The 21,449-nt window shown below is 39.5% G+C and overlaps 6 protein-coding genes across 8 annotated transcripts in view; 3 read left to right on the top strand and 3 right to left on the bottom strand.

Annotated features, from left to right (window-relative positions):
* The window catches only part of LOC135072036 (serine/threonine-protein kinase 17A), a 185,429-nt gene extending 182,133 nt beyond the window's left edge, over window positions 1-3,296 (bottom strand). For both annotated transcript variants that reach the window (XM_063965960.1, XM_063965961.1), the window contains exon 1: window positions 2,733-3,296. In XM_063965960.1, coding sequence (XP_063822030.1) covers window positions 2,733-2,878 — 146 coding nt within the window. In that variant the 5' untranslated portion in view covers window positions 2,879-3,296. The remainder of the gene's footprint in view (window positions 1-2,732) is intronic.
* A 795-nt stretch (window positions 3,297-4,091) lies between these two features.
* On the bottom strand, window positions 4,092-14,292 carry LOC135072041 (glutathione S-transferase 1-like). Its single transcript, XM_063965968.1, has 7 exons — window positions 14,206-14,292; window positions 7,346-7,502; window positions 6,747-6,805; window positions 6,048-6,195; window positions 5,092-5,233; window positions 4,918-4,981; window positions 4,092-4,321 (listed from the first exon to the last, which is right to left on the bottom strand). Exons 2-7 carry the CDS (start codon window positions 7,487-7,489, stop codon window positions 4,183-4,185), a joined length of 696 nt encoding a protein of 231 aa, XP_063822038.1. The 5' UTR covers window positions 7,490-7,502; window positions 14,206-14,292; the 3' UTR covers window positions 4,092-4,182.
* On the bottom strand, window positions 10,232-14,315 carry LOC135072038 (DNA-directed RNA polymerase III subunit RPC9-like). 2 transcript variants are annotated; one of them, XM_063965965.1, is made up of 5 exons: window positions 14,241-14,315; window positions 14,024-14,081; window positions 11,554-11,674; window positions 11,233-11,385; window positions 10,232-10,683 (listed from the first exon to the last, which is right to left on the bottom strand). In XM_063965965.1, the coding sequence occupies exons 2-5, from the start codon at window positions 14,029-14,031 to the stop codon at window positions 10,588-10,590; spliced, it is 378 nt and encodes a 125-aa protein (XP_063822035.1). In that variant the 5' UTR covers window positions 14,032-14,081; window positions 14,241-14,315; the 3' UTR covers window positions 10,232-10,587. The 2 variants fall into 2 exon arrangements, with proteins under 2 accessions (XP_063822035.1, XP_063822034.1); XM_063965964.1 differs by having other exon boundaries at window positions 14,024-14,094; window positions 14,241-14,306.
* A 636-nt stretch (window positions 14,316-14,951) lies between these two features.
* On the top strand, window positions 14,952-16,341 carry LOC135072034 (glutamine synthetase 1, mitochondrial-like). Its single transcript, XM_063965959.1, has one exon. The coding sequence runs from the start codon at window positions 15,014-15,016 to the stop codon at window positions 16,199-16,201; it is 1,188 nt and encodes a 395-aa protein (XP_063822029.1). The 5' UTR covers window positions 14,952-15,013; the 3' UTR covers window positions 16,202-16,341.
* Window positions 16,342-16,343: 2 nt separating this feature from the next.
* Window positions 16,344-17,777, top strand: LOC135072033 (glutamine synthetase 1, mitochondrial-like). The gene has a single exon (XM_063965958.1). The coding sequence runs from the start codon at window positions 16,434-16,436 to the stop codon at window positions 17,649-17,651; it is 1,218 nt and encodes a 405-aa protein (XP_063822028.1). The 5' UTR covers window positions 16,344-16,433; the 3' UTR covers window positions 17,652-17,777.
* Window positions 17,778-19,369: 1,592 nt separating this feature from the next.
* Window positions 19,370-21,300, top strand: LOC135072037 (SERPINE1 mRNA-binding protein 1-like). The gene has a single exon (XM_063965962.1). It carries the CDS (start codon window positions 19,554-19,556, stop codon window positions 20,706-20,708), a length of 1,155 nt encoding a protein of 384 aa, XP_063822032.1. The 5' UTR covers window positions 19,370-19,553; the 3' UTR covers window positions 20,709-21,300.
* The last annotated feature ends 149 nt before the right edge of the window (window positions 21,301-21,449 follow it).

Genomic DNA, 21,449 nt, shown 5'->3' with positions numbered 1-21,449 from the left:
TTCATAAATTTATTACTCATAAGTGTATTTATCCATATTATTGAAAATCATGATGTCAATATTGGTATTAAATCGTATTTTAACATTAAATTAATTTGAAATGGTCCAAAACAGGCAATATTTTGTGCCACAAAACTAACGTGACAGAAACGAATCGCTGCAAAACCGACTCCACGTAGTCTTGTCTGCCCTACCCCTAGAGTGTAATTTAAAAGCCGGAGGCGCGGAGGGAGGGCAGCCCTCGCCCGCTGTAACGAGGCTCAGGCGCCCGGGCGAGCTGGAGCGGCTGAGGCTGGTCGCCGAGGCGCCGAAGGCGCCGATGGCGATCCAAAAAGCCGAAACTGCGGAAGCAAGCGTGGGTGCCTGAGCCTCGTTACGCAACGGCGGAAGGGCTGCACATCCCGCAGCGCCGGAGACGAGGAGATACCAATGCATGCTGCATGCTTGCTTTCATGCTGCATGCTCTGCATGCTTATCTACTCTATTAAATTATACATGATTTTTTAAAGATACGAGTATGTCTGTTATAAAGTAGGTAAATTATTCTGAACAACAACATTATGAGTTGAAGTATGTTCTTAGTAACAACATTATTAATTAAAACAATATGATCAATGAATGTTATGAAGAAAAAAGATCTGAAAATAAAAATTATGTATTTTAAATGGTTCTTGGTAGTAACAGTATTGATAAAAAAATTATGATTACTAACTGTTATGAGCTCCGATGGTAGTAATAAAAATGTATGAATAAAAAAAGTATGAAAAATAAAATTATGAAGAGAGATTATTATGAACACAAATCGGTAGTAAGACAAAGAATAGGATTTAGAATTTTATGTGAGCCAATATAGAACCGTTCTACCATCATAAAATTGTACAGCTGATCGACTCTACAATTGCATATACATTTATAAATTGTAATAAATACTTACCTAGCTAGATAATAAAATATTGTGTGTAGATAAAGAAGGTTAATTCTATAATGGCTAAAGTTTTTTATTCTATTTACATTATAAATTTAATTGATGTATTAAATTTTATCTTTTTTACTGGACAAAGTATCATGTATAATACAAGTTGTATTGTATTACTGCTGTTTTTGAGCAATAAACTTTTAAAGAAATAATAAATTATGAAATTATTTTTGGTTGAAAAATACATTTGTTACTAAGTCTTGTCAGGAGAAGAAAAAAAAAGTTATTAACTCAGAGAGTGAATAAAAATGGTGCTTATAAAGCTGTAGATATAAAAAATACAAAAGATTTATGTACTCAGTATTTAATCTTATGTACTTTAACTAGGTACAAGTTAATTGCAATGACCTCTACCAGACATGTTATATCTAATTTCACATTTCAAATAAGTTACCAATTGAAAACAAAGTAAAAAATACACAAGAAATGAATTAATAGAATTACTTCTGGAGAACTATTTTCAATATTAAGTAGGATTATGATGCCATGGTGTAATATTAATCTGCTGTCAATTAGATAATATGATTATGACCTATTCTATGTAAACTTAGTCACTACATTAATTAGGAATATGTAATCACCTAATTACCTGGCAGAACCTGTCCAAGTGTCCATGGGGCAAGTATCAGACAGGCATATTCATACAGCAAATCTACTCAAGTAGGTACCTGTTCTAATGATTATTCTTATTGTCTTAATTGTTCAACAGCCATATCAACTAAGTGGCTCATTATCATATAATTTATAAGTGTATTTTAATTATTAATAACAAAGCCTTATGCAATATTTTTCTACTTTGGGATACAAAATCTAACATTCAATAAAAATTAAATATGATTGAGGAGTGGAAAAATATTGAAAAATACAGATTATGTGTCAATTTTGTTTTTAGACTTAAATCTTGAAAAAATATTCCTTATCTTACTCCTCAAGACTGCAAAAATAACCAGCTTATCGCACATTATCAAGCCCCTACATATTCATCACTTCACTTTATCAGCGACTATGTGATAAACATTACCTGATAATGTAGAAAAGACATCAAAAACAATGCCAGTACGTAATAACATATTGTCTCCACAATTCTGCTGCATAAACCTATTGTATTACTTGCTCTGTAGCATACAATGATAGTGCTTAGCCAAGCGAGTCCGCCATATTATATAAGCTATCAACATTGGCCATGAAATGTCTGTTGAGTATGTGTATGTGCTCATGTAATATTTTATAACTTTGTGTTGGCAGCCTTATGATTCAGCATTATGGCTCTAAAAGAAAATCATTAGGTCATTACATTTTTGATTGCTGAGAAACTATTGAAAATTTTGTTTCTCTAGGTCAGCTGTCTTTAGTAAACAATGTAATTTCGTGACTAACCACATTACTGGACTACAGGTGTATTGTTTAAAAACACCTAATGAATGGATGAAAGTAAGATGTAAAAATATTGTAATTAATTAGTTAGCAAGTTAGATTACTGGCAAAGAGCAAAAGAAACCTGAGCTGCTGATTACAGCTATTACCTGTGCATGTTTATTTTTTTTTTTACGAATAGCACAAATATTTAAACGTTTTCGTTTTAATTATTCGTGAATTGGAAACTGAAAGTGCATAATTGCAAAGCAAAACATGATAGGATCGTAAAATGCGTGAGCATGACATGGAGCATGAATGAAAAAATATTTGACACTTGAGTTGCCGTACGCTGTCGGATAGGTACCTACTGCAGGAGTGATAGAGAGGGCATGAGACTGACCTTGCGAAGGGTGTCTGCTCGACGTGGTAGACGTCTGTGATGGGCTCCGAGCGCATGATGCTGTGCAGGCGCTCCTCGGGCAGCTCCAGCAGCCCATCGCTCGCTGTCTTAATGTCAGCCTTACTCAAACCACTTAAAACACTCATTTTTAAACGTGTAGACGACTAAACGACCGAATCGGAAACTGCGATTCAAACTTTCAAGTGTCACTAAACTATTCACAATAGTCCTTACAATCAACAAATACACTTATTTATAGTAAAAAAGCGTCAGTTAGGCCACATGAAACATTTTAATGCCTCCGGTTTCTCAAAAGGTAACAGAGTGCTCTCCCATGTCATTGCGAGAAGCGGTTACGGTTTCATTCAAACGCTCCACTGTAAATCGACACGATTATAAAACAAACATTTGTATCACTTCATCATTCGTCGCAATGAAAAGTAATAAGTTGTTTATTTACACACGCGTTTCGGAAAAACTAATAATTGACAAGCGCGGCGGGACAGCTGCGCATCGACGAGTCGACCGCACTTCGCCGTACACGTTTCTGCCGTTTGGGGCAACTTAGAGAATGCAACCATTCAAAATTCCTCAGACGTTCTAAGTTCGAAAGTTGCTCGGCAAGGACACAACGTCATGTAACTTGGAAGTTCGGACCGCCGCGAATAGATGTCGCTATGTAGATCCCATGTTTATTTTGTGTAAAAAGACGACAATACGATTAAATGCTGTATTTATTGACGGATTACGTACACAATTAACAAATTAGGTGATAAAGCCTCAATAATAATACGCTAAACACTATTTTACTGTTTTGAAACCATCTAGAAATCAAAACGGAAGGCTTTGTGAGTCGACTACTAGTGTCATCTATTGGATTAGGTTCAGAAAGTAAATATTCTGTTATGGTCATTTTAAAAAAGTTCACAAGATGGCGCTATTACCATCTCGCTAAAAATTCCGTCTTTTATTACATTATGCTAGCTATGGAAGTAATTAACTCAATTTAATTTTCCTGTAGATAATTGTGTAAAAATACGGTTTCACATAACTACAATACATGTGTTTCTACAAAGATTAATTCGTATCCATAACTTAAACAACGACATCTATCGAGCGAGACACACATTTATGTGATCATGGCCTACTCAAAGCAACAGGTAGATTTCCGGAAAACTTAAATCAGGAGCATTAAGTTCAAAATAATTATATTGTATTGGAATTGAATTTTAATTAATTGGTTCCGTTGGGCCGACTGCATACCTACTAACTAACCTTCCAAAGCTCGAAGTTCCAAAACTCTTTGGGGTTTCGAAACAATTTAATTAAAAGTAACTAGATATAAAAAAAACAGCAAAATCATACATACATTCTATATTTATTTCAAAAATACTCTTGAACAGCACGGCAATAAAAATATTTATTATAACTTAAACATTCTTAAATTTTTCTATGACTGCTGCTTCAACTTCTGCATTTCTAGAGCTCTATACCAAAACTTTTTTAAATACGTCAATCCCTCAGCGTTTATATTTTTGAAAATTGGCAACTCTTCTAGTTCTTGGATCCAGTCTGCAAACCGAGGGTACCTGAAAAATAATAAATTAAATTATTACGAAATAGTACCGTGTTACCACAGGCAACCCCTGGGTCAGAGTTGGGAGTGTAGATCAAATCCTCAATTTGCCTAGGAAATGATGATGATATAGGACACTAAACATCTTCTTGATGAGAATGATGATTATTACCTCATCATCCTCAGTCATAGGACGTCCACAGCTGAACATAGGCCTCCCCCAATGCTTTCCATGTTGCCCGGTTGGTAGCGGCCTGCGTCAAGCGCCTTCCTGCTACCTTTTATTTTTTTGCAGTTATATTCCCCAGTCGATGAAGCGCATGACACGACCCTGAGTGCCCGAACAACTCCATGCAGGAGGATTTAATGAATGCTGCTGACAACGCTACTCTTGTAGCGAAGTTTTGAGCTGACACTGTGTAGGTTTGTTGTCGACACGATAAGAAAAAGAAGCAGTGGCGGATTTACAGTTTTGCCGCCCGTAGGCTAGGGTGGGGTTGGATCTTTATTTAACTGTACTGAAATCGAGTAAGCGTCATCTGAAATTTGCCGCCCCTAGGCCGCGGACTATACGGCCTATTGACAGATCCAGGACTGAAATAAGATTACCTATCTCTGTCCAACTCCTTGAGGAGGAGCGTGGCGGTGGCGGTGGAGCCGACGGCCAGTAGGCCTAAGATGCGCGCCGCGATAAGCGGTTATCACGCCATTTTATCGATTTTGCCCATACATTTTGACGTCGATAAAAGTTATCACGGCGCGCATCTTAGGCCTACAGGTCGCCCAGCGTGAGGTGGTCGGCGGCGATGAACCGGCATCGCTGCAGGTAGGCGTCCACCGCGGCGTACGCCTCGTCGAGTATCGCCAGCTTTTCCGGCGGCGGCTGCGGCGCGCCGGCAATTAGTGTGCAGTGGCGGGGCAAGACCTAAATTTGATGTGGGCAAGACAGATTTCGCGAGGCCTTGTTCTGTGGCGACCTGAAGACGGATTTTATAAAAAAAAAAAAACGGGTCTATTCATTGACAGTTTCTGATTTCTTGATTCAGTGATTATTTTTAAAGGAATATTGCGCCAAAGAATAATGTTCTTAAAACCGTGTTGTTGCTTAATTTTGTGTCTGATTATGGCTGAATTTGTTTGGAAAAAAATATATTTTTTTAACTACATACATTGTTTGGCTATCAAGAATTTATATTTAATAGTCAATGTTTGCATTTATTGTCGTATTGTGATATTGTCATCTCCACCTTGTATACATTTTTTCAAAATTTTTGATGCGCGAGGCCCCTTGTTCCGCGAGGCCGTAGGCGGTGGCCCACGTCGCCTACGCCTTACGCCGCCACTGTTAGTGTGGGTATCTGGAATGAGGATTTCAAATAAAATCAAATTAGTACTTGCAAAACGTCAATTCGTCAGTGAAGTTCTAACAGTGCATAAGTCAAAAATGTGCATTTTACAGAAGATTGGTCGGAAAAAAGCACGCGGTCTTTCTTTATCCAATGGCATCAAAATGTAAAAACCGTCGAAAATTTACTTACCCACTGTAAGAACTTCACTGATGTCTCATTATTTTTTTGCCCTATCATATATGTAGTTTTATGGAGTGCCACTGTGCCACTGACTTGCTGACTCTGAGTCTGAGCGCTCAGTGGGTTCATAAAGCAGAGGCATGAAAAATTATAAAATGATCAAGAGGTTTCATAAACTCGTTTTTGGAATATTTCATACAAATTACTCACTAACAGAAACCCCATCCGGGGGAACAGGAATCCCGCGTTGAAGAACAGGGCCTGGTCCACCAGAGCTCGCTCCTTATGCTCGCTCGGGTACAAACGCTCGCGGTGTTCGCCGCCGTAGCTCGCGAGCAGATACTTCATGATTGCGTGGCTGATAACAATAAACATAATCATTCGAACTAAAATAAAAATTGGCCAAGTGCGTGTCGTGCCACGCGCAGTGTAGGATTCCGTAGTTGTCGTTCGTTACCACAATATATTTCAGAAGCAAGCAATTACTTCATCTAAAGTCATTTTTAATATTTTCTTCTAAGGATTTTTTATTAATAAAATTTTATAATACATGAGTAAAACGACTATTACTCTTAAACTAACTGATCTATCTTAAAGTGTTCCTTGTCAGGACTACGGAACCCTAAAAAGGAAGAAGGACGTAGGAGTGAATATGAGATGACAGTATAAGATATTAGTGGGATGCGCGATAACGAACGACTTCTGCGACTTACCAAAATCCATATGGGCTCACTGCGGGAAAAGTTTAATATTATTATAATTATAAGATTTTAAACTTTCGCGTTCCATTTCAATTAAAATAGTGAGACACGGGTCTTAACGCGACGTTTAAGGTTAATATTACTATAAAAGTAGCTAATAGAAGTTATTAGGACGGACGCACTAATCTATAAAAAATTAAAACAATACCTTTCTGACAGGATGAAGTCTCCATCTTGCAACACGGGCACAGTTCCCATAGGATTAATCTGAAATACATACGAATACCATTTTTCAAAATTACTTTTCACTCCAAAACAAAGTCACAAATATTCAGTTCAAGAGACCTTAAAAGTGTAAATAATTTTTTTGCTGAAGTAAGAAGCGCATTGAAAAAATACTTGGCAAGCGCAGGGAAGCTTCTAATTATTATTGCCTAAGAGAGAAAGTAAAAGGGAACCCAGAATGCAAAATTGCTCAAATGCAACTGTCTACAGGCGCAGTGTAAGCCTAGGCGCAAACCGATACCAAATCTGTGCAATGTGCGCACTTTCATACATCTCCATACTGATCAACAACCCGACCCAACTATCGGTCAACTAAAAATCGGTGGTCTGCGCCTAGGCTAAAAAGTGTTTGAATATAAGTGCTAGTCCTTTATGGCGCAAGTACACTATACGGGAAACTGATCAAGACGTATAGTGTAAACACGCACTTCGGTTAGTTTCGCCGTGCGTCGCCCAGACTTCTTCGCCTTACGCTTCGTCTCGGTCAATTTCCCGCATACACTATCATCATCAGCTCCTCACCTTTTTGTACTCCTGAGACTTGTGCTCGCCCTTCAGCAGGTTGACCTCGCGGCATTCTAAGGGCAGCTGCAGGATGTCTCCGAGCATGAGCACGGCGCGCGCGCACGGGCTGGCGATCGCTCGGTACAGCACCAGGCGCGCCATGATTGCTCAGTTACTAGTAAAGTAAATAACAGCACATCGGAATTAACAGTCATTCAGCGGATTAAGCCCGTCAGAGGCCCACCCCAGGGCGACAACGCTAAATGAGGCCCCCCAGCTTTAGCTTTGTCAGGTAGTGCCGGGCCCCCTGAAATGTCCCAGGGGGTAGGGGGCACCATCAGTAGCCCAACCATTTGCACCAGCACATTCTGGGAGTAAACATTAGTACCGCGTACTACCCGTTCGTTCGCGCTAAGTTTGCCGGTCCGTGGAATGCGCGTCCCCTCCCCCAACCGCGATTAAACGCAATTAGTTAGTGATAAACGCAATTAATGTGTCTTATTTTACGCAAATACACATTTTTTATCAATAATAATAAATAAAAAATATTTTAAATATATTTTATTATAGTTAAAGACGCTTCTCTTCGAGTGACGTCATATCGCCAGCGGCAAACTTAAAGCGAACGGATAGTAAAAATTCTAGATGGATGTAGTGTTTCGATCTTTATGAAATGATGTAGGTACTAATAGGCCAGTAGAATTAAACACAAAAATTGATTAAATCGGAAATAATTCCTACAAAAGATTTTTTTGCTTTAATGGCTTCATTGGTTGCCCATTAAGACTCTCCTAAGTTTTCGACTTCGACGGAGTTGTGCTTAAGTGGTGGGGGCCCCCGAAAGGGGCGTTTTTTCGGTTTTCCGGTTATAACGCGTAAAGGACTTACCCTATCGAAAAGTGGTCTTCATGACGGTTAAAGGGCACTTAATCCTGCATTGAATAAGACCAAATTCATATGTTTTGGACAAACCGTTCTCGCGCTAAAGTTCGGCAAAGTAGAAAATATACGTATAATTAATGACCCTCTCCACGTCCAATGGCTTGTTACCCACATGCTTCCAAGCCTTGTAAAGGGTCGCCTTAACCAGCGTAACCCTAACAAGGCTCTCGAGTTTGATTCGCTTATCCTTGTTCGTCCCAGCCGTTCCTTAACTGCGGTTGCTGCACCTCTTCTTGGCACTCTCCTGAACGACTCTGTGTTACCTAATGTGGCTGCCCCTCTTCCTTGTACCCTCCTGTACGATTTCATTGCTTAGCCATATGTCTGGTCCAAGGTTCGACGCCACAAAATCAACTTCGTACGAGTGAAAATAGTTTAAATACTATTTCCCGTGCTTGCAACATTTTTCTTTACTGCTTCGCCTCTATTAGTCGTAGAGTGATTGTATATATCCTATAGCCTTCCTCAATGTATGAGCTATTCAACACAAAAATAATGATTTCAATCAAACTAGTAATTCTTAAGATTAGCGCGTTCAAACAAACAAACAAAAAACTCTTCAGCGTTTTAATATGAACTTGTTGTTGTTGATTTTTGGCGTCGAACCTTAGACCAGGCATACGGCTAGGCAACGTAGTCATGCAGGAGGATACAAGGAAGAGGGGCAGCCACAGTAGGTAACACAGAGTCGTTGAGGTGAGTGCCAGGAAGAGGTGCAGCAACCGCAGTTAAGGAACAGCTGGGACGAACAAGGATAGGCGCATCAAGCTCGTAAGCCTTGATAGGGTTACACTGGTTGAGGTGGCCCTTTTCAAGACTTGGAAGCCTGTGGGTAACAAACCATTGGACGTGGAGAGGGTCATTAATTATACGTATATTTTCTACTTTGCCGAACTTTAGCGCGAGAACGGTTTGTCCAAAACATATGAATTTGGTCTTATTCAATGCAGGATTAAGTGCCCTTCAACCGTCATGAAGACCACTTTTTGGTAGGGTAAGTCCTTTACGCGGTATAACCGGAAAACCGAAAAAATGCCCCTTTCGGGGGCCCCCACCACTTAAGCACAATTCCGTCGAAGTCGAAAACTTAGGAGAGCCTTAATGGGCAACCAATGAAGCCATTAAAACAATAAAATCTTTTGTAGGAATTATTTCCGATTTAAAAGCTAATTCTACTGGACTACCTACTTGAAGTTTTTCGAACGATGGTGATGCGATGCTTAAAACTATTCGATCTCTATCATAGATGTTTTTGACTGAATAGCTGACTACTGAGCTTTCCCCAAGAGACAAAATATTTAGGGTAAATTATTTATTTATTTATTTATTTATTAGGTACACCAACAAAGTCACATACACAATACAGTTCATACATTTTAACATGGTTTAACACATGATACGTATATGACCTCAATTACAGGTATACACAGCATTTCTTTTTGCAATGTTAGGGTAATTATACACTAGTAAAAACAAAAATCGATTGAATAGAGTCTAGAGTTTAAGCACCGAACAATATAAAGGACTTAGTAATTGTTCATTCTGTTCGGTGCCTAAGTCGTTCCGAATACAGGCTTGAGTTTTGACTTAAATTTAGGGAGGCTGTCACCGAAAACGTCAAGACCGGTGTCTGTGTCTGGGTTGCCAGCCACCGCTTTATTATAAGTTGCACACAACCGGTTAAGTGGCGAGTTATTATTATTTAGTATGCCATTCTAAAATATTTTTAGCGTATGTTGTCTAGATCTAGTTTAGTCATAGAACTCTTGGTAGCTGAGTCGGGACACTGAACTTTATAAAACTAAGCAGGCTATCTAGATATAGGCATAGATAGATAAATAATAATATAGGTAACAATACTAACAATAGACAGAAGCAAAGGCACAAGTATCAAGTACCAGAATAGCAAGAATGTTTACGTTCAGTAGTAACTACATCTCAAAGAAAAATAAAAACCCTTAATTTTTACATCACAAAACATGATTTTATTTTACAATTTAAAAATACCTTACACTAATATTTTAATTTTAATAGTGCGTTGATTACATATTTACGTAAGCAAATGTTATCACTCTGACGTTATAGGGTCAAATGGTCAATATCAAATAGTCGAATCTAATGCTTGATAACCAACTTGAAAAGAAAAAATATATTGTTATTTAATGTGCTTGGCGGCATTGCCGCTAATGGCAAAGGCCTTACGGTTAAAATGTATATCTGGTTTAGTTTATAATCAGTGGTATAAAAGCATCCGACTTTATGCTAATTAATACAATTTATGTATTTATTTCTTCCGGCTCATCAGCCTCGTCCGTTTGTCATATGTTCTCACTCGGCGGCAGGAACTCATTGGACAAGCTGATTATTTTCCTTACGGCTTCTTCAGATAATCTCTCCTCGCTCTCTTGTACAATCTGAAATCAAGTTAATATACAATTTTAATACACAAAGGACTGTTTACTTTGAAATTCTAAAAAAAAAATTAAAAAGAATCTGTACAAAGAAAGTAATAAATACTAAACTGTAATAATTGAAATAAATAAACATATTTTGCTTGCTAATTTATTATACTGACCTCAGTATAATAAATTAGGCACCTGCCTTAGTGGAATTTCAATCTTTTTACTGATTCACAGTTGCTAAAATTTTTAACACTTTTTTTTTTATATTCACAACAATATTTTCTAGCTTTTATGGGATTTCTAGCTAATTGTGCACTTTGTGCTACCTTATATGGGAATTAGCATGATACTAGCTACAGCTTACAAGGTTAGAATCTGTTAGCATTTCAAATGAGGAACTCAGATTGTGGAGTTTGAGTAAGCCTAGGCGCAGAACATCGATTTTTCATCGGCCGATTGTTTACCGATAGGCCAACTAAAAATCGGTGGTCTGCGCGTAGTCTAATACCAAGACTTTTTATTATTCATCTTAGTTTTGCAACATTTAGAGAGCTGCCTTACCAGCTGGATCTCCAGTTCAGTGCGGGGAGGAGTATTCACCATCATAAGTTTCTCAGTTTTGGTCAGCTTGAAAGCCTTCATCGCCTCCAGAAACTTTTGAATGGCTTGGGCACTCTGGTTCTTACAATCTGAGTTTTGTAAGAAATGAACTGTCTGAAAATAGAAAAGGTTCATCAGATATTAAATGAGCATTAATTGGATATTATTTTAAAAAACTACATTACTATCAATTTACTATTGCATAGAAATTTATCTGATTTACTATGCTAAATTACCATGCAAAAGTGGTTGTATGTATCTCATTTTGAGAAGTTTACTTACTTCATATGTAACAGTAGCAAGAGAACCTTCACGTTTGTGTTTTTTCTGTGTATTGTCCTTTAGTTGCTGCAAAATTTGCATTACTTCAAAGTTGCACAGAAATGCTGCATTGGCTTTGATGCTGGAACAAACAAAAATCCTTTTAACATCATCCCATCAAAAGAATAGCATAGAGAACAGCTTTTAGACCATGACACCATATTTTAAAATAGCAAATGGGATACTCAGGGAAGCTATTTTGTGCATTGAGTTATAATGTACTACGTACTAGAGAAGACATGTCAACTAGATTGTTTCTAGCACGTAAATAGGTCCACGGACCGAAATTCAATTAGTATGTGCTCAGCGGTTGCTGTGACAACACGCTTGAGTGCAGTTTTGTTTTTTGAAATATGCCATCCTATAGACGAAAATACTGTTCAAATAACTCCAGATACATATTAAGTAAAAATCAAGGAATGACTTTTTACCATTAAGTTGTACATTTATGCACTTTAAAACACTAATTTAATTTTAATTTGTTAATTACAAGGCGTCACCGCGGCGGCAGCCATTTTACGAAAATTTCAAAGAATAAAAATCGCAGACTTGACACTGACGCATAAATTAGTATACGAAAGGAAGGTTAAATACAGCAATAAAAAGATTTTTTTAAAGATTATAAGCACTTTGTTTTGCACAAATTACTAATAGTCCCGTCCAGCCCCTTGTGTTAAGCTAAATAAGCTTGGGTTACGGGTGGGCTCACACAATAGTCGTGCGGCATCATGGATCAAACTTGTTTGAATCTCACTGCTGTTGTTTGTATGCGACGGTTAGTTAGTAAATCACCCTAATTATTGACACGTAGCTCACGAGATAGGCTAAAATTATAATAATTGTACAGTGTTTCTGGTCACCAGTGTCCGACCCGTTAGGGCGCAGTAATATGATCAATTTAATCGACAAATCCAGTATTAAAAAATTACAGCTACTTTAATTTTTTTAGTTTCTGAATGCGGATGGATTCATTTATTTACCAAATCTACCGATGTACAGGACCTATGAGTATAAAAGTGATTCGTTCGACAGCTGAAAAAGTAAGCAATACGTTGTCATCAAAAGCTTCCATTTAAATTTCTTAGAAACACTTGGTAAAAAAAATGATGCTTCTTTTTAGATTTTTCAATGTTACAAAAAACTAGAAAGTTTTACATTTTTAGATGCACTAAGTCATTACCTAAAAACTGATATACCTTGGCTTTAAATCAACTAGTCTAGGTGCTAGCTATACAGGAGATGCAGCGGTGAAAAGGAGAGGTGGGAATAGTCCCGTAACTTCTACCTCACAGCTATTATACGTGTACTCAACCACTGAGATAGTTAACAATAGAGACAATAAAATAATTGAAAGTTTCTGACTTTCAGTTATTTTATTGGTTCTGGAGTGAAGGCGTGGGTCATCCCTAGCTTTGTTCCTACCGTGACGAGTGGGAATTTTTCTAAAATCTCAAGATGGACTGACTGAAGATAGCAGGAAGACGCTGGGTGCAGGCCACTATCAACTGGGCGATGTGGAAATCATTAGAGGAGGGCTTTGTTCAGCAGTGGACGTCCAGTAGCTAAAATGATGATGACGATGTTTCCTTACAGTATCCAATTCAATAGGCAGAAACTAAACGTAAACGAAGTGTCGCCTCTGTGATGGTATCATTATCTATAACTCATAATATTTCGTGCGCTGTTGGATGACAGTTTTAAACTAGAGATGGGTAATTTTTTTATCGAATTAGAAAATACCAGTTAACGATTCTCAAGGCGATTATCGATTACATTGGATTTTAATCGGGAAAAAAAATAATTAATGGCTTAAGCATCAGTATGAAGCCCATACGCACTTGTAGCACAAGTAACACGATTAGCCTCAGTCCCCTCAGTTGTGAATTCGGAATCGCCAGTTGTAATTTTAAAATCGCATCACAGAGTGAAGTAACTAACACCAAAAAACGGCAGAGCGAAGTGATTTCGAATGTTTCAACTGCTACGTTTTGTCACTTGTCTAGGAGGGCTAATTTTAGTCTAAGGGAGGGGAGCTTAGATTACATTACAGGAAACGCACAATACAATAAAAGAAAATAATGTAGGTAAGTAGCTGAACCTTTTTGCTATTGAGCACCATGAAAATTTAACACAATTTAGCCGATTTGTTTATTTTCACAATCGTTTCACAATGTCTATGATGAGGCGACCGCAGGAACGTCACTATTCGTGCAATCCTATCAATGAAGTACGACATTTTCTGGTGCAGATTTTATCGCCATAAATTATGAAACTTGATAGTCATGGATTTGACTGACAGCTGTCCGTCAAATTCCCGCCCCGCACCCCGCACTGTACATATTTTGTTCGCGATGTCTGTTCTATACGTAGTAATATTACTTCAATGATTTTGTGTGAATAAATTAAAATAATTTTTAGGTTCGATACTTACGTTTCCATTGTGAAATACTGACGAATGTAGATCGCCCACGATCGTGCTTCATGTAGGCCTTGTTTAAAACACTTATGAAAATCAGAAATCGCCAAAAATAAACACAATTATTACGCAAATTTATGAACAACGACTGTAACAACACAGAAAGCCACTAAACGAACAAAAGTTCTCAAGTATACCTAGTTTACCAGTAGTTCGATAGCCTCTATTATACCTTTAAAACTGGGAATTGTGAGGGTTTCGAGTTAATATTTTATGATATTTTACAAAAAAGAGTAGGATTCAAAGTGATTCAAAGTTCAACAAACACCAACAAAACTGAACGAAACACATTTGATTTGACATTAATGACATTTGACATGAGTTTCTTTTTTGACATTAGTTAGTGTCATTTTTTGACTGACACTACTGACAGTTACCATAAGTTATAAGTTTTTTTTTTATATTAAGCCATAAATTTTAACCTATTGGTACAATGGCTTATTTCTTCTTAGAAAAATGTCGTGACATTATTTTGTAAGAGCGAGAGCAAGCGAGAGCTATGTTATGGGTCCTTAGGAATTAACGATTCTGTAAGTATAGGTGGTATAGGCAGGGCCGGATCTACCATATGGCTTTTTGGGCTTCAGCCCAGGGCCCCGTGGATTCAAGGGGCCCCTAGCTAGCTAAGTCAAGTCAAAGTAAAAAATAGACGATAATGTGATAGTAGGGCCCCTAAGTAGTATTAGCCCAGGGCCCCCCAAACTCACGGTCCGGTCCTGGGTATAGGGCAGTATGGGTCCATCCAAGTTTATCATGGACTTACCCTATCATGGCCCTAGGTATTTACATCACGACCATTCTTGATGGGTAGTATAAATTAAATTATTTGGCAGGCATAGCTGACTAGTTTACTACCTATATACGTACAATAGGTACATATAGGTACACTATCATGACCATCACGTTTTTATAACAATAATTTACATATTTTACTACAAAGTGAAAATGTTTTCTTTACAAATTCTTAATAAAACTGTTGGCAAATGTTTACACACTGCGAATTTACGCAAAATTCGGTTTTTAAGTCAAAATTGCTTTACAAGTGGCTTAGCAAAGTTGGAAACACCTCTGAATGCGTATTATAACCACTACATAAAGTTACCTTTACCTGAAAATAAAATATTTGCCACATACGTTTGGATTGATGGCAGTGGTATACACATGAGGTCCAAAGACAGGATACTGGATCAGATTCCATGCGATTTGAAAATGGTTCCAAAGTGGTCATTCGACGGAAGTTCGACGGGACAAGCTACAACCGATAATTCAGACACTTTGTTGATTCCTTCAGCAATTTACAGAGATCCATTTCGTAAAAGTCCTCACATCATAGTTCTTTGTGAAACATACTACGGTGATGGTAATCCAACTCCGACTAATCATAGGGCTCACTGTGCCAAAGTTCTTAGTAAAATCACTGATCAAGATCCATGGTTTGGAATAGAACAAGAGTATTCAATATTTGATTTAGACTTGTGGCCACTGGGTTGGCCAAAGATGCGTGGTTATCCTGTGTTAAAATCGAAATATTCATATTGTGGTATGGGTGAACATGTTGCTGGCAGAGAAGTGGTTGAGTGCCACGCCAGAGCCTGCGTATATTCCGGTATGGATTACGGTGGATCAAATGCTGAAGTTATGAAAGGGTCATGGGAATTTCAAGTTGGGACGACACCGGGTATCAAAGCTGCTGACGACTTATGGATCGGACGATACTTGTTGGGACGAATAGCAGAGAATTTTGGAGTTATCATTAGTTATCATCCCAAACCTATGGGAAAAGATCAGCCAGGTATTGGGTGTCATCATAATTTCAGCGTTAACAAAATGCGCTGTGATGATGGTGTAAAGGAAATAGAAAGAGTATGTAAATTACTGTGCGAAAAACATAAAACCTATATGAAAAGTTATGGACTTGGTGATGGTGAAGAAAATCGTAAAAGATTGACTGGGAAATTTGAAACGGCCTCTTTTGACACTTGCCGGTGGGGCGTAGCTGATCGTGGGGCATCTATCAGGCTCCAGAGAAGTGTAGTTACAAAAGGAAAAGGATTTCTCGAAGATCGCAGACCGGCTGGAGACTGTGATCCTTATCGAGTGTGTGCACTCTTGGCAGAAACTTGTTCAAATTAAATTTTAATTACTGCTTTAATATCTCTAGATATCTCATTATTTTGAGTTGTTAAAAAACCTTCTTTGCTATTACTTGATTAGAAACATAAATGTCATTGGTGGAATTCAACTGCATTTAAAAATAAAGAACTACAAAACGATTTTCATATTTTTCTTTCAAAAATAACGACGATGTCATTTGCTGGTCTAAATTTTACGTGAAATAAAAATATAATAAAATAAAAAAGGCAATATGGATAATATGATTAAGTGTTTATCGGGCATACATCGCTATGCCAATGTTATGGTAATGACCAAGAGAACATTGTTGAAGCACTCTATCAACCACATAATGAACAAAAAAGTTATGGACAGATACATGAGGCTCCCTTCCCCGTGTAACAAAGTCCTGGCAACTTACGTATGGATCGATGGCTCAGGGATCAATATGAGATGCAAAGACCGAATTCTCAACTGCGTACCTTACAGTGCTGAAGCTGCACCAGGTTGGGCATTTGATGGTAGTTCAACGGGACAAGCAGCTACAGACAATTCTGACACTAAATTAAAGCCTGCAAGTGTATGTAAAGATCCATTTAGGATGGAGCCTCATGTGCTGGTTCTTTGTGAAGTATATCAAGGAGACAAAAATGAACCTGCGGCAACTAACCACCGTAAGAAATGCAACGATTTATGTGAAATACATAGAGATGAAGAACCTTGGTTTGGTCTGGAACAAGAATATACTATGTTAGATGTTGACGGTTGGGGTTTGGGATGGCCTAAAGGCGGGGGATTTCCTGCTGTAAAGTATCAATATTCCTATTGTGGAGTGGGAGCAAAATACATAGCAGGAAGAGATATAGCTGAGGCGCACACCAAGGCTTGTTTATATGCTGGTCTCGATTTTGAAGGAACTAATGCTGAAGTGATGTTTGCGTGCTGGGAATGGCAAATTGGTACTACCGTGGGTATAAAGGCACCAGATGATATGTGGCTGGCCCGATATATTATGTCTCGTGTAGGTGAAGATTACGGCGTGGATATAACATATCACCCTAAACCCATGGGAATGCTTCATCCTGGTGTGGGCATGCATCACAATTTCAGTACAAAGCGTATGCGATCGGATGGCGGTTATAAATTTATAGAAGAATGTATTAAAAAGCTGGAGGCGAACCATATGAAACACATGAATGTATATGGTAATGACGTGGCTACTAATAGAATGCGGCTTTCAGGAAAATTTGAAACTGCTCCCTTTGATAAATTTTCATGGGGTATAGCTAATAGAAAAGCCTCTATTCGTCTTCAGCGAAACATCAAGGAAAAAGGCAAAGGATTTATGGAAGATCGAAGACCAGCTGGAGATTGTGATCCTTATCAAGTTTGTGGACTATTGTTGGAAACGTGCCTAGGAGGGGGAAGTGGCGGTGGTGGTTGCCCACCAGCAAATCCTTGCAAGAAATAGTGTGATTCGGCGAATACATTATACACTGTCAAATATTCAAAAAAATGTAACTAACGTTTTGTGGTCGATATTTTACATCCTACTGTACATGTTATTACTGGAAATATACACAATGACTTAAAATTATGCACTTTTTTTCTCCCATGGCCCTATGTAACGTTTTTCTATCACATCAAATTCACTAGCAGTCTGAATAGAATCGTAAGTAGGTAGGTTTTTGCTCACTCAGTTAGTTAATAAAAATGTTAATTTCGTCAAATAACGGATTAATGAGTTAATGAGTGAGGGTAAGGTACCCAGCTGCTGCTAGCTGCTATAATATGAGTAGGTAGTTTTAGAATAGGCGCACACCGTTGATATTTTTAGTTGGCCGATAGTTGTGCCCGATTTTAAATTGTATGAAGAATCGGCCAAATCGAATCGGCGTAGTGTGCGCACTTCCATACATGCCCATACTGATCAACTGTCCGACTAAACTATCGGCCGACGAAAAATCAACGGTGTTGCGCCTATACTCTTAATTTTAATATTTGATAGGGTGGCCAATTGGCCATAACCTGTCTCTCAAGTTGGATTAGAAGCACAGATGAGAGAAGGGTGTATGATGCCGAATCTAATGGCGTGTCCACCACACATGCCGCGATGCCGCCGGGTTTGCCGTCGGCTTTCAAAATACTTATAGTGGTGTGCCTGGCCGCCGGGTTGGCCGCCGGCCGTGCCGCCCAAAGAATATATTTACTCTGACGAGAAGAACGGCGACTCCATAGAAAAATAACTGGACTTTTCTTAACGCCACCCGGCATGTGTGGATTGGTGTGAATGCGCCATTGCCGAATGATGCATAAGGATAAACAAATAGACAAAAATGCTTAAAGCTACAGATACACATGCTCGAAAGTAGCACGAAAGCATGCTATTTTTGAGCAAATGCTGTCAAGTAGCGCGTGTGTATTGGGCCTTGCTGGAAAATAGCATGCTAGTTAGTAGTTTGCTAGTAAATCGACCAACTGTTGATTTTTGAGCACGCTACCTGCGGAGCGGGGTAGTGGCGGCTGCGTTTAAAGCATGTCTGAACGTGTTTGCTTTGTAGCATGCTTGTTAGTAGCAAGCAAGCAGTGAGTTTAGTCAGTTCAGTGTTGGTAGTGCGTAAAATGGCGCGTTGGGGAGACGATAAGACGCAAAATTTTGTTATTAATTACCGTAATGAGTGACCCATGAGTGTTTGTGGAATCCACGTTCACCTCTGTATAAAAACAACATTGCTCGAAATAATGCTTACGCAGATTTATTAAGTACTATTGACGAGCAAAAACACAATTTTATTGAGTTCAGTACGAATAGCTAATTGATTATTCATTTCAAGGCAGCGCTTGTACTACCAACAAGAGTTCTGTAGCAAGTGTGACTGGGATGTTTGCTTTGAGCATGCTAATACAACGGCATACTCAAAACTAGCATGCCAATACCTAGCATGTGTACCCAGTACGATAGCATACTCAATATTAGCATGCTGTCAAGCATGCTTAGTAGTGTGCTACTTTCGAGCATGTGTATCTGTAGCTTAATTCGTAGATGTTTCGTAGTTAAACGTAGCTATTGAATAGTTAATTATTCGACCTAGATCTTTTAAAATTAAATTTACCATAGACAACTTTTAATTTGTCTTTAGATGTCTTAAAGTACATGTTCCATTGCCAAAACTTTTAATTTTAAAAAGCAGTGATCCGCCATATTAGTTCTTTTCTCTATTCCTTTCGTCATATGGCGTTCTAGTGTGTTTCGCGTTCATCCGCCATATTAAATGAAATCAATAAAACAGGACAAAATGTCGCCCTACTGAAGTGCGTAAAATAATCCACTAACATCCAGTTTTTGTGTGGTTAAATCATCAAGAGGATCACAATGGAAAATTCCTACGGTGTGGGGGTTGATAACAGATACGCTCTTTTTTTGGACGATGAGTCCGATCCTCTTGATGCGTTAAAAGCGCGAGAGCAGGCTAAGGAGCTCAAAAAGAAGACCAAAGAAGCTGAAAAAGAAAATAAGGGCAAGCCCGAAGCCAAACCTAAAGGCGGTACAACTGTCAGGAAAGGAATCAAGGAGACCCAAAATGTGAAAACGCAGGATAATAAGAGCGGTGATCAACAAAAGAGCAAGGGCCCCGCTCGACCGAACGATCGCAATGCGGAACGTCCACCTCCGAGGCGTCGCGAGGACCGGCCGCAGAACGGCGCCGTGGAGACCAAGGATGGCGCTCCGCGACCCCCGAGGCAGTTCAGCGACCGAAGGCCTAACTTCGAACGGCGCAACTTCAACGAAAACCCGGAGGGTGCCGAACGCCGTGGACCGAGACCTCCGCGCGAACCTCGTGAGCGCGACGGACAGCGCGGGCCGCGTCCGGGCTACGACAACCGAGGAAAGCGCGAGTTCGACAGGAGGTCGGGCTCCGACAAGACCGGCGTGAAGCCGGTCGACAAGCGCGAAGGCGGAGGCCCGCACAACTGGGGCACCATCAAGGACGACCTCGACGAGCTGAACAAAACCGGCTCTGAGGGCGAAGTGGTCGAGGAGAAGGCGCCGGACGCCGCGGGAGCCGGCGACGGGCAGCAGCCGGAGCCCGAGCGCGCCGCGCCGGCCGAGGAGGAGCCGCGCGAGCTCACGCTGGACGAGTACAAGGCGCTGCGGAACGCGCAGCGCACCGCGCCGCAGTGGAACCTGCGCAAGGCCGGAGAAGGTGAGGACCTCAGTCAGTGGAAGAACCTGGTCATGCTGGAGAAGAAGAAGGAGGGCGGCGAGGACGACGACACCGACGAGGAGTACGACATCGCCGACTACCCGCAGCGCGTGGGCCGCCAGAAGCGCGTGCTGGGCATCGAGTTCACGTTCAACGACAACTCGCGGCGCGGCGGCACCGGCGGACGGGGCCGCGGCCGCGGGCGCGGGCGAGGGCGCGCGCCCCCGCGCGAGGAGGCGCCGGTGGAGGAACGCGCGGTACCGCGCCAGCAGGTCGCCCCGCCGAAAGTAGATGACAACAAGGATTTCCCCTCTCTCGGCTAAACTCATAGTGAGCGTCGGCTCTTCTCCGTATGATAGAAATACAAATAAATATTGTATTACCGTTATTTTTGAACTAAATATACAAAATATTTACACGAGCGTGTATTATATTACAAATTAATTTGTAGGTTATGACGTTGACCGTCTTTGAATCTGCAAATGACGTTGTTGGATTCGCTTCTAATAATTCTCATACGAGGGTTTTCTTGATCATGCTCATTTGTTGAATAGCATGTAACGGAGGGGGAGGATATTTTTAAGAGTTTTATTTTCAATACACATAGCTACGACATTGCATATTATGAATCTATCATAACAGTAGCTTTTATCATTGTAATCACAGCTTTTAACTATCGAATAAGATTTTAAAGTTACAGACTGTGACATACTATAATGAAATAACTCCGTCACAACTTAGTGTAGAACATTGTGAAAAAATAACCCTTGTTGCATTTTATATCATGAGTTTGTGTTGACAAATGCAGACTTTGGGAACTGTAAATAGTTATATGTTTAAAAAATAAGGTCTTAACAAGGTTGATTTTTGTTGTTACACAAACTTCTTGAAAAATAAACATTTTGTATGTGTGAACTATTCTTCATTATTTAACATTTTCTCTGAAAATATCCTGTTCCTCTGAATATCATTTCCTAATGAAATCCTCCCTTGCATAACTTATGTAAATATTGCCTCGTTGCATGCAGCATGTTGGCTGTTAACGTAGTTTGTTTGAAAATTAG

This window comes from Ostrinia nubilalis, chromosome 5, assembly GCF_963855985.1.
Source record: "Ostrinia nubilalis chromosome 5, ilOstNubi1.1, whole genome shotgun sequence".
NCBI lineage: Eukaryota > Metazoa > Arthropoda > Insecta > Lepidoptera > Crambidae > Ostrinia > Ostrinia nubilalis.
This window is presented reverse-complemented; position numbering and strand designations above follow the sequence as displayed.

Bases quoted from the DNA above. Each gene is read 5' to 3' on its own strand.
- LOC135072041 (XM_063965968.1), bottom strand. From the start codon at position 7,489: ATGGCGCGCCTGGTGCTGTACCGAGCGATCGCCAGCCCGTGCGCGCGC. The intron at 6,196-6,746 runs GTATTGTTTTAA...TATTGTTATCAG, and splicing joins GACTTCATCCTGTCAGAAAG to CCACGCAATCATGAAGTATC. The intron at 4,982-5,091 runs GCGACCTGTAGG...CGCGCATCTTAG, and splicing joins CGCCGACCACCTCACGCTGG to GCCTACTGGCCGTCGGCTCC.
- LOC135072038 (XM_063965965.1), bottom strand. The intron at 11,386-11,553 runs GTAAGTAAACTT...TTCTATTTTCAG, and splicing joins TTGCTACTGTTACATATGAA to ACAGTTCATTTCTTACAAAA. The intron at 10,684-11,232 runs GTAAGGCAGCTC...ACTTGATTTCAG, and splicing joins CTGAACTGGAGATCCAGCTG to ATTGTACAAGAGAGCGAGGA.
- LOC135072034 (XM_063965959.1), top strand. From the start codon at position 15,014: ATGTTTTCTTTACAAATTCTTAATAAAACTGTTGGCAAATGTTTACAC.
- LOC135072033 (XM_063965958.1), top strand. From the start codon at position 16,434: ATGGATAATATGATTAAGTGTTTATCGGGCATACATCGCTATGCCAAT.
- LOC135072037 (XM_063965962.1), top strand. From the start codon at position 19,554: ATGGAAAATTCCTACGGTGTGGGGGTTGATAACAGATACGCTCTTTTT.